Genomic DNA, 12,500 nt, shown 5'->3' on the forward strand with positions numbered 1-12,500 from the left:
TGCGGAAGGATCATTACCGACTAGACTGCATGTCGTTCGATGTGCGTGTCGTGTCGCGCAACACGCTACCTGTACGGCTCGCAGTAGCCGTGCGCCGCGTGCGGAACCACGCGTGCTTCTCAAAACTAACGCCAATGTTGTGTGGTACGAGCGCTGAAGCGCTGGAGCGGCTGGCCTGCGGCACCTGGCGCCTGGCGCCGGTTTTGAATGACTTTCGCCCGACTGCCTGTCCGCTCCGGTGTGGAGCCGTACGACGCCCATCGGCCGTGAGGCCGTTGGACACAGAACGCTTGAACAGGGGCCGCCACACGCCTACGTCCCGCCTATGCAACTGTCTTGAAAGAGACAGTGGAAACTAAGGAAAGATCACCCAGGACGGTGGATCACTCGGCTCGTGGGTCGATGAAGAACGCAGCAAATTGCGCGTCGACATGTGAACTGCAGGACACATGAACATCGACGTTTCGAACGCACATTGCGGTCCATGGATTCCGTTCCCGGGCCACGTCTGGCTGAGGGTCGGCTACGTATACTGAAGCGCGCGGCGTTTGCCCCGCTTCGCAGACCTGGGAGCGTCGCGGCCGCCTGTGGGGCCGGCCGCGCCTCCTGAAACGTGCGATGCGCGCCCGTCGCCTGGCGGTTCGCATACCGGTACTTACTCGGTAGCGTGCACAGCCGGCTGGCGGTGTGGCGTGCGACACCTCGTACAACGACCTCAGAGCAGGCGAGACTACCCGCTGAATTTAAGCATATTACTAAGCGGAGGAAAAGAAACTAACAAGGATTCCCCCAGTAGCGGCGAGCGAACAGGGAAGAGTCCAGCACCGAACCCCGCAGGCTGCCGCCTGTCGTGGCATGTGGTGTTTGGGAGGGTCCACTACCCCGACGCCTCGCGCCGAGCCCAAGTCCAACTTGAATGAGGCCACGGCCCGTAGAGGGTGCCAGGCCCGTAGCGGCCGGTGCGAGCGTCGGCGGGACCTCTCCTTCGAGTCGGGTTGCTTGAGAGTGCAGCTCCAAGTGGGTGGTAAACTCCATCTGAGACTAAATATGACCACGAGACCGATAGCGAACAAGTACCGTGAGGGAAAGTTGAAAAGAACTTTGAAGAGAGAGTTCAAAAGTACGTGAAACCGTTCTGGGGTAAACGTGAGAAGTCCGAAAGGTCGAACGGGTGAGATTCACGCCCATCCGGCCACAGGCCTCCGCCCTCGGCAGATGGGGCCGGCCGCCCGCGCGGAGCAATCCGCGGCGGGGTCGTGTCCGGTTGCCTTTCCACTCGCCGCGGGGTGGGGCCGTTCCGGTGTGCGGTGGGCCGCACTTCTCCCCTAGTAGGACGTCGCGACCCGCTGGGTGCCGGCCTACGGCCCGGGTGCGCAGCCTGTCCTTCCGCGGGCCTCGGTTCGCGTCTGTTGGGCAGAGCCCCGGTGTCCTGGCTGGCTGCCCGGCGGTATATCTGGAGGAGTCGATTCGCCCCTTTGGGCGCTCGGGCTCCCGGCAAGCGCGCGCGGTTCTTCCCGGATGACGGACCTACCTGGCCCGGCCCCGGACCCGCGCCGCTGTTGGCTCGGGATGCTCTCGGGCGGAATAATCGCTCCCGTCAGCGGCGCTTCAGCTTTGGACAATTTCACGACCCGTCTTGAAACACGGACCAAGGAGTCTAACATGTGCGCGAGTCATTGGGCTGTACGAAACCTAAAGGCGTAATGAAAGTGAAGGTCTCGCCTTGCGCGGGCCGAGGGAGGATGGGGCTTCCCCGCCCTTCACGGGGCGGCGGCCTCCGCACTCCCGGGGCGTCTCGTCCTCATTGCGAGGTGAGGCGCACCTAGAGCGTACACGTTGGGACCCGAAAGATGGTGAACTATGCCTGGCCAGGACGAAGTCAGGGGAAACCCTGATGGAGGTCCGTAGCGATTCTGACGTGCAAATCGATCGTCGGAGCTGGGTATAGGGGCGAAAGACTAATCGAACCATCTAGTAGCTGGTTCCCTCCGAAGTTTCCCTCAGGATAGCTGGTGCTCGTACGAGTCTCATCCGGTAAAGCGAATGATTAGAGGCCTTGGGGCCGAAACGACCTCAACCTATTCTCAAACTTTAAATGGGTGAGATCTCCGGCTTGCTTGATATGCTGAAGCCGCGAGCAAACGACTCGGATCGGAGTGCCAAGTGGGCCACTTTTGGTAAGCAGAACTGGCGCTGTGGGATGAACCAAACGCCGAGTTAAGGCGCCCGAATCGACGCTCATGGGAAACCATGAAAGGCGTTGGTTGCTTAAGACAGCAGGACGGTGGCCATGGAAGTCGGAATCCGCTAAGGAGTGTGTAACAACTCACCTGCCGAAGCAACTAGCCCTGAAAATGGATGGCGCTGAAGCGTCGTGCCTATACTCGGCCGTCAGTCTGGCAGTCATGGCCGGTCCTTGCGGCCGGCCGCGAAGCCCTGACGAGTAGGAGGGTCGCGGCGGTGGGCGCAGAAGGGTCTGGGCGTGAGCCTGCCTGGAGCCGCCGTCGGTGCAGATCTTGGTGGTAGTAGCAAATACTCCAGCGAGGCCCTGGAGGGCTGACGCGGAGAAGGGTTTCGTGTGAACAGCCGTTGCACACGAGTCAGTCGATCCTAAGCCCTAGGAGAAATCCGATGTTGATGGGGGCCGTCATAGCATGATGCACTTTGTGCTGGCCCCCGTTGGGCGAAAGGGAATCCGGTTCCTATTCCGGAACCCGGCAGCGGAACCGATACAAGTCGGGCCCCTCTTTTAGAGATGCTCGTCGGGGTAACCCAAAAGGACCCGGAGACGCCGTCGGGAGATCGGGGAAGAGTTTTCTTTTCTGCATGAGCGTTCGAGTTCCCTGGAATCCTCTAGCAGGGAGATAGGGTTTGGAACGCGAAGAGCACCGCAGTTGCGGCGGTGTCCCGATCTTCCCCTCGGACCTTGAAAATCCGGGAGAGGGCCACGTGGAGGTGTCGCGCCGGTTCGTACCCATATCCGCAGCAGGTCTCCAAGGTGAAGAGCCTCTAGTCGATAGAATAATGTAGGTAAGGGAAGTCGGCAAATTGGATCCGTAACTTCGGGATAAGGATTGGCTCTGAGGATCGGGGCGTGTCGGGCTTGGTCGGGAAGTGGGTCAGCGCTAACGTGCCGGGCCTGGGCGAGGTGAGTGCCGTAGGGGTGCCGGTAAGTGCGGGCGTTTAGCGCGGGCGTGGTCTGCTCTCGCCGTTGGTTGGCCTCGTGCTGGCCGGCGGTGCAGGATGCGCGCGCCTGCGCGGCGTTCGCGCCCCGGTGCTTCAACCTGCGTGCAGGATCCGAGCTCGGTCCCGTGCCTTGGCCTCCCACGGATCTTCCTTGCTGCGAGGCCGCGTCCGCCTTAGCGTGCTCCTCCGGGGGCGCGCGGGTGCGCGGATTCTCTTCGGCCGCCATTCAACGATCAACTCAGAACTGGCACGGACTGGGGGAATCCGACTGTCTAATTAAAACAAAGCATTGCGATGGCCCTAGCGGGTGTTGACGCAATGTGATTTCTGCCCAGTGCTCTGAATGTCAACGTGAAGAAATTCAAGCAAGCGCGGGTAAACGGCGGGAGTAACTATGACTTCTCTTAATCTAGCCAAATGCCTCGTCATCTAATTAGTGACGCGCATGAATGGATTAACGAGATTCCCGCTGTCCCTATCTACTACTTCGGGACCCTGCGTCCTGACCGGGTGTGCAGTAAGACCCGTACAAGGGCAACTACCGTGTCGGAGCAGGGTCCGAGCGCTGGCCACGCTACGAAGTCGGGTCCCCGGGTGGCGGATAGGGGAACGCCTCCCGTAATAGGAGGTAGCTGCCGAATATATGTCAATAGGTAGCCCCGGACCAAGGCCCCATGAGCTTCTCTGGGGGCCCTCTGTAGTGGAGGGTTGCTGCTGAATATATTGAACAGGCAGTGCCATGCAGGATCCTCCTGCCGACCTTGTAGTAAGTCCCCTTTTGCCGTTGGGGGCAAACAGGAGTTGGTATGGGTCCGGTCTCCTGTAGTGGGAGTCTGTCACGAATATGCTGAATAAGTGACTGTATGGGACCCTCTGTAGTGGAGGGTTGCTACCGAATATGTTGAATAGGTGGTGCCAGACCAGTCCATGGTAATATAGGGTTGTTGTCCAGGGCCATCGTTTGAGGAAGTCGGGCCACGTTTTTCAGCGTGGGAATCACTAGTAACCGAGAGCCTTTGGCCACGATGTTACCCTGCAGACTGCATGGCAACTACCCTTAGAACTGTCATGTTTCTACCCGATCCCTAGCTCACATGCGCTAGGCGGTAAAGGGCGAGACTGGCAGATCAGTAATGCAGTAGAGGGCCGCGTATGGTGGCATCGGCCGTAACTCGTCTCTGGCTGCAAGAGGAGTCTTGCTAACACGAGTAGCGTGGTGGTAAAAGACCACGCAAAAAAGCGGTAAACGCTGGGATAGCCGTCTGAGGTGTCGGTTCACGTGGTGGCGTGAACTAGTATCCGAACCCTGTGTGGTAACGGCGATGTCCCTTGGCAGACCACACGGCGTTTACTCACAAAACTGCCGAAAGCTACCCAATCCCGCGCCTCAAAAGGTAGAACCCACGGGCAACGGGCGCTTTCCGGTAGTAGGAGATGTGTGGTAGAGGATCGCGTTGCGACCTCGGACAGAAACTCGTCTGTGTGACAAGAGACATCTTGTAAAAACGAGTACCTAATAAGGGAACCGTGGGGTAGCTGCTGGGGTAGTCGTCGGAGGTGTCGGTTCACGCGTGAACTAGTATCCAAGTTCTCCTACGGGAGATACGATGAGCCCCTTGGCAGACCGCACGGCAGCTACCTATAAAACTGCCTGTTTTCTACCTTATCCCTGGTTGATGTCTCGACAGGGCAACGGGCGACTCAGGCAGTAAGAGATGTGCGGTAGAGGACCCGAATTAAAATGTCCTCGGCGGTTACTCGTCTAACGTGGTGGGACTAAAGCCAACACGAGTAGTAAACATTTTTGGTCCGAGTCCCGAACATCTGGGACTTGGCTTTATGGCCTAGAACCTGTGGCTAACTCGGGTGTAGCTGGGTAGAACTGGTGAGCCTGAGGGTGCCCGGGCTCGACAGTGGGTAAGCCTGGCCAGCTGCGAGCTGTACTAATTACGAGCTACAGACTCGATCGCGTAACTCACTGTACGGATTCCGATGCTGAGTGATCAGCTAGGAGGCGCCCCGTCCACGTCGGTCCCCGTGGGCGTTGCACTCGCAGTCGCCAAGACTCGGGGCAATGGCTAAGTGCGCTCCTCAATATATTACTCGGAAGAGTAATGAGGGTCCGAGCCCCCAGAGTGGGGAGAGTTTTTCCGAGCCCTGACCCACCTATTTGGCAGGGCGTAGCTTCCCCCACCCCTGACCTGTGACATTGTCACAACACACCGGCACTAGTCTGTACACAAAAATGTCTGTAATTAATTGCCATACCCGGGGGAAGCTGCCGAGAGAAGTACCTACGTAGTGGAGCCGCCGTTCTACTGTTGAACAGGAATAGAACAGCAAAACTTGACTGGAACCAGAATTAGTACACACAGGGCGCTGATTAGTAAATGATGCAGAGCCATTATAATCGAGACGACATATCCGAATGTCCCTATCTACTATCTTACGAAGGCCGTTATGCTGTCTAACCAGTGGTGGAGTCCACCTATACTGGTAGAAGACGGGCGGCTAAATGTCCGATCTCTCAACCTTCCCGTGGTGTAAGATGTGAGTAGCCGGGCAACCGGTGAAACCAATGAGAGAAGGGCGACTCCCGTGCGGGGTGCAGGCGTAGACGCAGAGGGACTGGGCAACCGGCCTCTCCAAGCCGAGTCTCGCACTCCGCTCGCCGTGGGCGCTAAGGTGTCGGACACTTGTGTCTAGTATCCTTGCTCACTGGCGAATGGCACTTGCTCGCTTCTGCGGCGCTTGCTGTGCTCTGGCTCCGGCCGGGGTGCGGCGGGCGCCGCTTTTGCGTTGGCGGCGCTTGCTGTGCTCTTGGCTCCGGCCGGGGTGCGGCGGGCGCCGCTTTTGCGTTGGCGGCGCTTGCTGTGCTCTTGGCTCCGGCCGGGGTGCGGCGGGCGCCGCTTTTGCTTTGGCGGCGCTTGCTGTGCTCTTGGCTCCGGCCGGGGTGCGGCGGGCGCCGCTTTTGCTTTGGCGGCGCCTGCTGTGCTCTTGGCCTTGGCCGGGGTGTGGCGGGTGCCGCTTTTGCGTTGGCGGCGTTTGCTGTGCTCTGGCTCCGGCCGGGGTGCGGCGGGCGCCGCTTTGGCTGTGGCGGCGCTTGCTGTGCTCTTGGCTCCGGCCGGGGTGCGGCGGGCGCCGCTTTTGCGTTGGCGGCGCTTGCTGCGCTCTTGGCTCCGGCCGGGGTGCGGTGGGCGCCGCTTTCACTTTGGCGGCGCTTGCCGTGCTCTTGGCCTTGGCCGGGGTGCGGCGGGCGCCGCTTTTGCGTTGGCGGCGCTTGCTGCGCCCCGGCTCCGGCCGGGGTGTGGCGGGCGCCGCTTTCACGTTAGGACATTTCGCGATGCATCAGCCATGCTGCGTATGTCTGCTGCAGAGGTTGCAAACCTGTCGGGCGCAAGTCTGACTGGTATAGTGTCTCTCTGCGAGGACGTGCCTCCGTCTCTGCCTGTGTGCGCTACGGAGATTCACGCCTCACCGTCAGGAACGAAGTATTACCGCGCTCGATTTATCGGACGTGGGATGCATCACTCCAAGACACAAGTGCCACGGGAGTTAACTCCCGACATGGAGGTATGTCACGCCTTTCGTGCGCCTCCACCTACTGCGAGCGCTTGTAGGTGTCGGACTCGTGAGTCTAGTATCCAAGCTCGTACGTAGGATGTGCGCGTGGCAACGACGCGTGTCGACAGCTGTTGGCACGCGGCAGTTGCCTTATGCGCATGGTGGTGCGTCCTGCGCGGCTCGCTGGTGGTGGGCTCCCGCTGCGGCGCCGGCCTCGCACATGCTCCGCCCGGCAAATGTCGGACGGCGGTGCGGTTGGCCGGGGTAGCGGCGGGGCTCGTCCGCCGGCTGGGCTGCGCACGGGTGCGCTGCTGTGTCGGGCGCGCTGCGCTGGGCCGGGTCGGCTGGGCGGTGCGCGCGCTGCTGGCTGGCGCGGGACGGGCGGTCGGTCTCTGACTGGCGGTTCGCTCTCGCGGCCACGCCGGCGGCGGGCGCCGGCCCTGCCGTGCCCGGCTCGGCAGGCCACGTCCGGACAACTTAGCGGCGCCGGCCGGCCATACGCAATGTTGGCTGTGGTTGGTGCAGGCGGTTGGCGCAATAAGCACAGTGGGGAGTTCTGGCGGTCATCGTTCCTGCCGAAACTAAGTCTCTCACTGTAGAGAACTTAATGTGGAAGCAGGCCGATGTCCACGCGCGGGGAAGGGCGCCTGACTGCGAAGCGCTCTCTGGCCTTCAGAGAATGCAACGCGGACGACGTCTCGGCCTCGATCGGAGGATTCCTTGGTGGACAACTGCGAAGGGGAGACCGGCAACGGTCACCACAACGCGGAAGTCACCAGGAGCTGCCACAGGAGGATGCTCCTGAGTGGCCTAAGACCACGACCACAGGGACGGAGGCTAATGCAGTCGCCGTACGGGCTTGGCAAACCCGGGGTGCCCTAGCCCGGAGCTGGCAAGCGCTACCAGCGACGGCCGTAAACTGAGATACGCACTTCAACGACTGCTGTGAGGCGCGCAGTGGAACGTCGTGCGTGTTTTGGACCGGAGTCTTGGCTTAACCGCCTGGGCAAGAGAAGGACAATCTCTATAATCACCCCTCACCCTCTGCGTTAGCTGGCGGCTATGGGGCGCAAGGCTGTTGAGTTGTGAACAGTCATGAGTCAGCCACCTCAGAGGACCGGCCGACCCTCTGTTGTATAAGGCTTACCCAGGTGTGCGGGGCGACGCCTGGATGGACAACATAGATCCCTAGCTGTTCGTGGGAACCACATGGACTCTTTCAAACAACCTTGTCCCGACGGAACTGGTGGGCCGTCGCGGAGTCAACACACCAACCTCTCGGGGAGCGAGTCGGACACCTCGTGTACTGACGGACTCCCAAACCAAGGGCAGTCGGAGGTCCCTAGACCACAAGACCATGACCCCGCGCTTAGTGCGCCAGAATTGGAGTTCCGGACACCCCGTGTGCGGAGCGCTAAGACTGCCGCTAGCGAGACGCTGTCACGGACGCTCGTTGATACGAGTGAAAGTGACAGTGAGAAAGACCGTAAGGCTAAGCTAAGGAAGCAGAGGAGACACCTGCGAAGAGTGCTTCGGCAGAGATCGCAGAGTGCTGACGCTGCAACCGAGCTAATGCCGCCACCCCGCCAGCCGGCGCCAAGAACGGCGCCCAAGGAGGGAGATAAGCCGGAACCGGCGCAGGTAGCCGGGCGCGAGCCCAGCGGCCCAGTCGGGGAAGGCGCCAAGGGGAAGTCTGAACCGAAGGCGAAGACGAAGGCCACACGGCCGACGACGCCGCCGGCGGGTAAGACTGCGGGCGGGCCAAAGCTGGCGCAGGTAGCTGGGCAGAAGCCCGGCGGCCCAGTCGGTGCTGGCACGTCCACCCAGACTCGCCCGGCGGGAGAGACGGCGGCCACACGGCCGAAGTCTCAACCGTCGGAAACGGTGAAAAGTGCGCGGAAACTGGCGCAGGTAGCCGGGCAGCAGCCCAGCGGCCCAGTCAGTGAAAGTGCCTGCAGTAGCCGCGCCTCTACGCCAATGTCGGGAACCGAAGGGCGCAAGCCCGGGACTCGACGGAAGAGGCGAAAGAAGAACAAGCAGCCGGACTCGGCGCAGGTAGCCGGGCAAGAGCCCAGCGGCCCAGTCGAGGACGGCAAGTCCCCATACAAGGCAAGCCCCAGCGATCTTGCGACTATACAGCTCATCGCGACGCGGCTCGAGGACGTCCTTGAACTCGTGGACGACTCTCTAAAACCGGGGCAACTGGTGGAGGAGAAAAGTCTAAGTGACCTCAAGAGACAACTGAGAGCTAAGTTGTTTGACTGGGCTATGGCGCAGTCGGCCCTCACAGGAAGGGTGGACGCCTTGGAGGATGAGCTGGCGAGGACGAAAGCGGCGCCCCTGGCGCCGCCAAAGACCTTTGCACAAGTTGCCGCCGCTCTACCCTCGACAGAAAGGAAAACGCAGGCAATGATAACGAGAGCCCAGACTGAGAAGGCTACGCTCTTTATCAAGTCAAAGGCAAACGAAAGCGGAGCAGAAGTGAGAAAGAAGTTCACCTCCCTGGTCAAGCCAGAGGTTGATGGTGTGAAGTTCTCACGGGTCACCACAAACGGCCCGACGCTTATCGTTGATGTGGCGTCTGAAACTGATCGTCAAAAACTTCTGGCCAATAACAAACTGACAGAAGCTCTGAAATGCGAACTGCCGAAAAAGCTCAATCCGCAGATAATCATATATCATGTACCCTGCGTCATGAAGAATGAAACTGTGGTTGAGCTAACTCGAAAGCAAAATGACCTTGGAGGACTTTCGGAAACACAATTCCGCCAGGAGTTTAAGCCGAAGTTCCGGACTGGACCAAGGGGCAAACAAACATCACATCTCGTGGTGGAAGTAAGCCCCAGACTCAGAGTCGCCATCCTTAGGCAGAAAAGACTGTACATGGGCTTCGAGTCCATGCCAGTCGATGATTACCTAGACTTGGCTGTCTGCACGCGGTGCCAAGATGTAAACCACTCGGCAAAGTTCTGCAAGCAGGACCCGAGTATAATAACATGCGGGCACTGTGGCGAAAACGGCCACATGAGAAAGGATTGTCGAAAAGCGGGGAACCAACCGGTCTGCATTCCGTGCAAAAAGCGAAATCGCAATTGCGTGACGCCAGGAAAAGAGTGTGACTTCTATAAAATCCTCACACAACGTAAAATCCAGCGGACAGACTATGGGAGACAAGACCTCTCGTCAACCGTCTCCTTACCGGCTGCCGCCTCACCTGTTGCCGACCGGACTGTGAAACATCACAATGCCCGTGTCGGTTAAAATAGGACAGCTGAACTGCGCGCGATCGCAAGCGGTGATGTGCGAGGTGCGACGCCGAGCGGAGGAGGAGTCTTTAGACATTTTATGTCTACAGGAGCCATACTCCAAAGACGGAAAGATCCTGTATATGCCGACTACAGCTCAGATCTTGGCAGGAGGAGAGCACCCTATGGCAGCGATCGCTGTGCTAAATCGATCTCTGAGAGCAGTGAAAGTGGCGCACCTCAGCAACAGATGCATGGTGTTAGCCGAAATAAACACTGGCGATTTCACCTTTTTCGTGCTGAACATGTACTTTCAGTACAGGCACAGAGAGAGGCCGTACATCGACCAGTTAAAAGAGGCGGTTGGGTTCCACCGCAATGACTTGCTCATCTGCACAATGGACGCAAACGCCATGTCACCCCTATGGCACAGTGACATCACGCCTCTTGGCGCGCGACGCGCCGCTAGGCGGGGTGAGAGACTCGCTGAAGCAATTCTCGAGCTCGGATTAGAAGTGTTGAACCGACCAAACTTCCCACCAACTTTTGAAGGTCGCCGGGGAGCGACCTCAAACATTGATGTGACACTAAAGAGTGCACATGTGCATCTCCGCGCGGAGAATTGGAAGGTATGGCGGGGAACGACACTAAGTGATCATAATCTGATCACTTTCACTGTAGCTTATGATGGGGAGCCTCCTCCACAAGACCAGGTGAACGGCATCGTCAAGTACAACTGGCGAAAGGCTGATTGGGATCGACTAAGAGGATACCGAATTGGCCAATGGATCGCGTTGTGGACGTGGATAAAGCTGCAGAGGATCTGACGAGGGCTATACAGACAGCAGCAACGGGCGCAGTCCCGTTGGCCCATACAGGGAAAACGCCTAAAGCGCCTTGGAACCCTGAGCTGCAACGTCTCCGACGCGAATGCAGAAGGGCGCGGCGGCAATACCAGCGCAGCATAGGCGATCACATGCGTGAGGCTACGCTTGCGCGGTACAGGCGGGCCAAGGCGGTGTTTAAGCGGACGCTGCACACGGTACGGATTGAGAGTTGGCAGTCTTTCGTTCGTGACAGTCTGGCGGCTGACCCCTGGGGAACGCCGTACAGGATTGCCGCATCGAAAGTTCGGTCACCGACGGTCCTGTCAACCCTAAGGAAGAATGATGGCAGCCACACCAGGGACTGGCAGGAGTCAGCCGAGCTACTCATGAGCACCTTGTTGCCAGATGATAGTAGCGAAGATGAGAATGAGGAACAGGGGAATATGAGGAGACAACTCAATGAGGCGTATGCCAATGAGACGCCAGTTGCTCCATTCACTGAACGTGAAGTTACAATAGCCATTCTCGAATTGCGCCGGAAGAAGGCGACGGGACAAGATGGTCTCGCTGCAGAGGTTCTCCAAGCCTTATGCGCGGAGATCTGCCCTTACCTGACAAACCTCAACAACGAGTGTTTACGTCAGGGACGGGTACCAGAGTCGTGGAAGACGGCTGAAGTGGTTATACTGCGAAAGGGTGATGACAAGGATCCAGAAGTGCCGAAATCGTACCGACCAATCTGTCTCTTGAACTCCATGGCCAAGCTCCAGGAGAAGCTCCTATGCCTCCGGCTAGAGCAACACCGGGAGCTTAGGGGACGAAGTCCCGACCAGTACGGATTCAGGAGGGGCCTGTGTACAGAAGATGCTATAAACAAGGCAATGTTGCTAGTGGACACATCTACTGCTAAGTACGTTGCGGGGATAATGGTCGACATCGCCGGGGCTTTCGATAACCTATGGTGGCCGGCTCTGTTCGACAGCCTAAGGAAGTTGGAATGTCCTGGGCCCCTGTACCGGTGCCTGCTTGACTACTGCCGACACCGGCGGGCGGTCTTGCGGTGCCCGGGGCGGGCGGTTGAGAAGTTGATCACTAAGGGATGCCCACAGGGCTCAGTCTGCGGTCCCATATTCTGGGACGTGGGTCTGGAACCTGTGCTGGAGGAACTTGGGGAACTGCGACAAGTGCGAGGCGTGGTGGCGTACGCTGATGACATTCTTCTAGTGATAGAAGGTGATTCTCGGGCAATACTAGAAGTAAACTGCAATGCAGCGTTAAATGCACTACAGGAGTGGTGCCAGAAGGTGAAGCTGAAGCTGTCTGTAGAAAAGACTGTGTATGTCATGCTGCGCGGCCGATTGGCGCGTGACCCATTGCTCCGAGTAGCTGGAGGAGCCAACAATGGAGCAATCAGGCGAACTTACATGACAAGGTACCTGGGGATTCACCTTGACGAGTCCAGGCTGTTCACTGCGCACATCGAGTTCGTATGTCGCAAAGGCCAAGCCCTATTCCACAAAATAGCCAGCATTGCAAACAGGCAATACCACCTGCCACTGCATACACTAAGGCTGTATCACTCGAGCATTCTGGTAGCCATCACGGCCTACGGATCGAGTGTCTGGGCTCATAGACTGAGAAAGAGAAAACCTGCGGCGGCGGTGAGGAGGCTACAGCG

The 12,500-nt window shown here is 58.9% G+C and overlaps 1 protein-coding gene, 1 non-coding gene and 1 pseudogene across 2 annotated transcripts; 2 read left to right on the forward strand and 1 right to left on the reverse strand.

Moving 5' to 3' along the window:
- The first annotated feature begins 367 nt into the window (after positions 1 to 367).
- On the forward strand, positions 368 to 522 carry LOC124588686. Its single transcript, XR_006975772.1, has one exon. It is a non-coding gene; the product is annotated as a 5.8S ribosomal RNA (ribosomal RNA).
- Positions 523 to 710: 188 nt separating this feature from the next.
- LOC124588695 lies at positions 711 to 3,705 on the forward strand (annotated as a pseudogene).
- A 2,200-nt stretch (positions 3,706 to 5,905) lies between these two features.
- LOC124588685 (serine/arginine repetitive matrix protein 1-like) lies at positions 5,906 to 7,317 on the reverse strand (the record flags this gene model as incomplete). Its single annotated transcript, XM_047131477.1, has 3 exons — positions 7,246 to 7,317; positions 6,856 to 7,043; positions 5,906 to 6,506 (listed from the first exon to the last, which is right to left on the reverse strand). Coding segments are annotated over exons 1-3 (861 nt in total), but the record flags the coding sequence as incomplete, so codon positions are not given.
- Between the last annotated feature and the right edge of the window lie 5,183 nt (positions 7,318 to 12,500).

Source organism: Schistocerca americana, unplaced genomic scaffold (assembly GCF_021461395.2).
Source record: "Schistocerca americana isolate TAMUIC-IGC-003095 unplaced genomic scaffold, iqSchAmer2.1 HiC_scaffold_648, whole genome shotgun sequence".
NCBI lineage: Eukaryota > Metazoa > Arthropoda > Insecta > Orthoptera > Acrididae > Schistocerca > Schistocerca americana.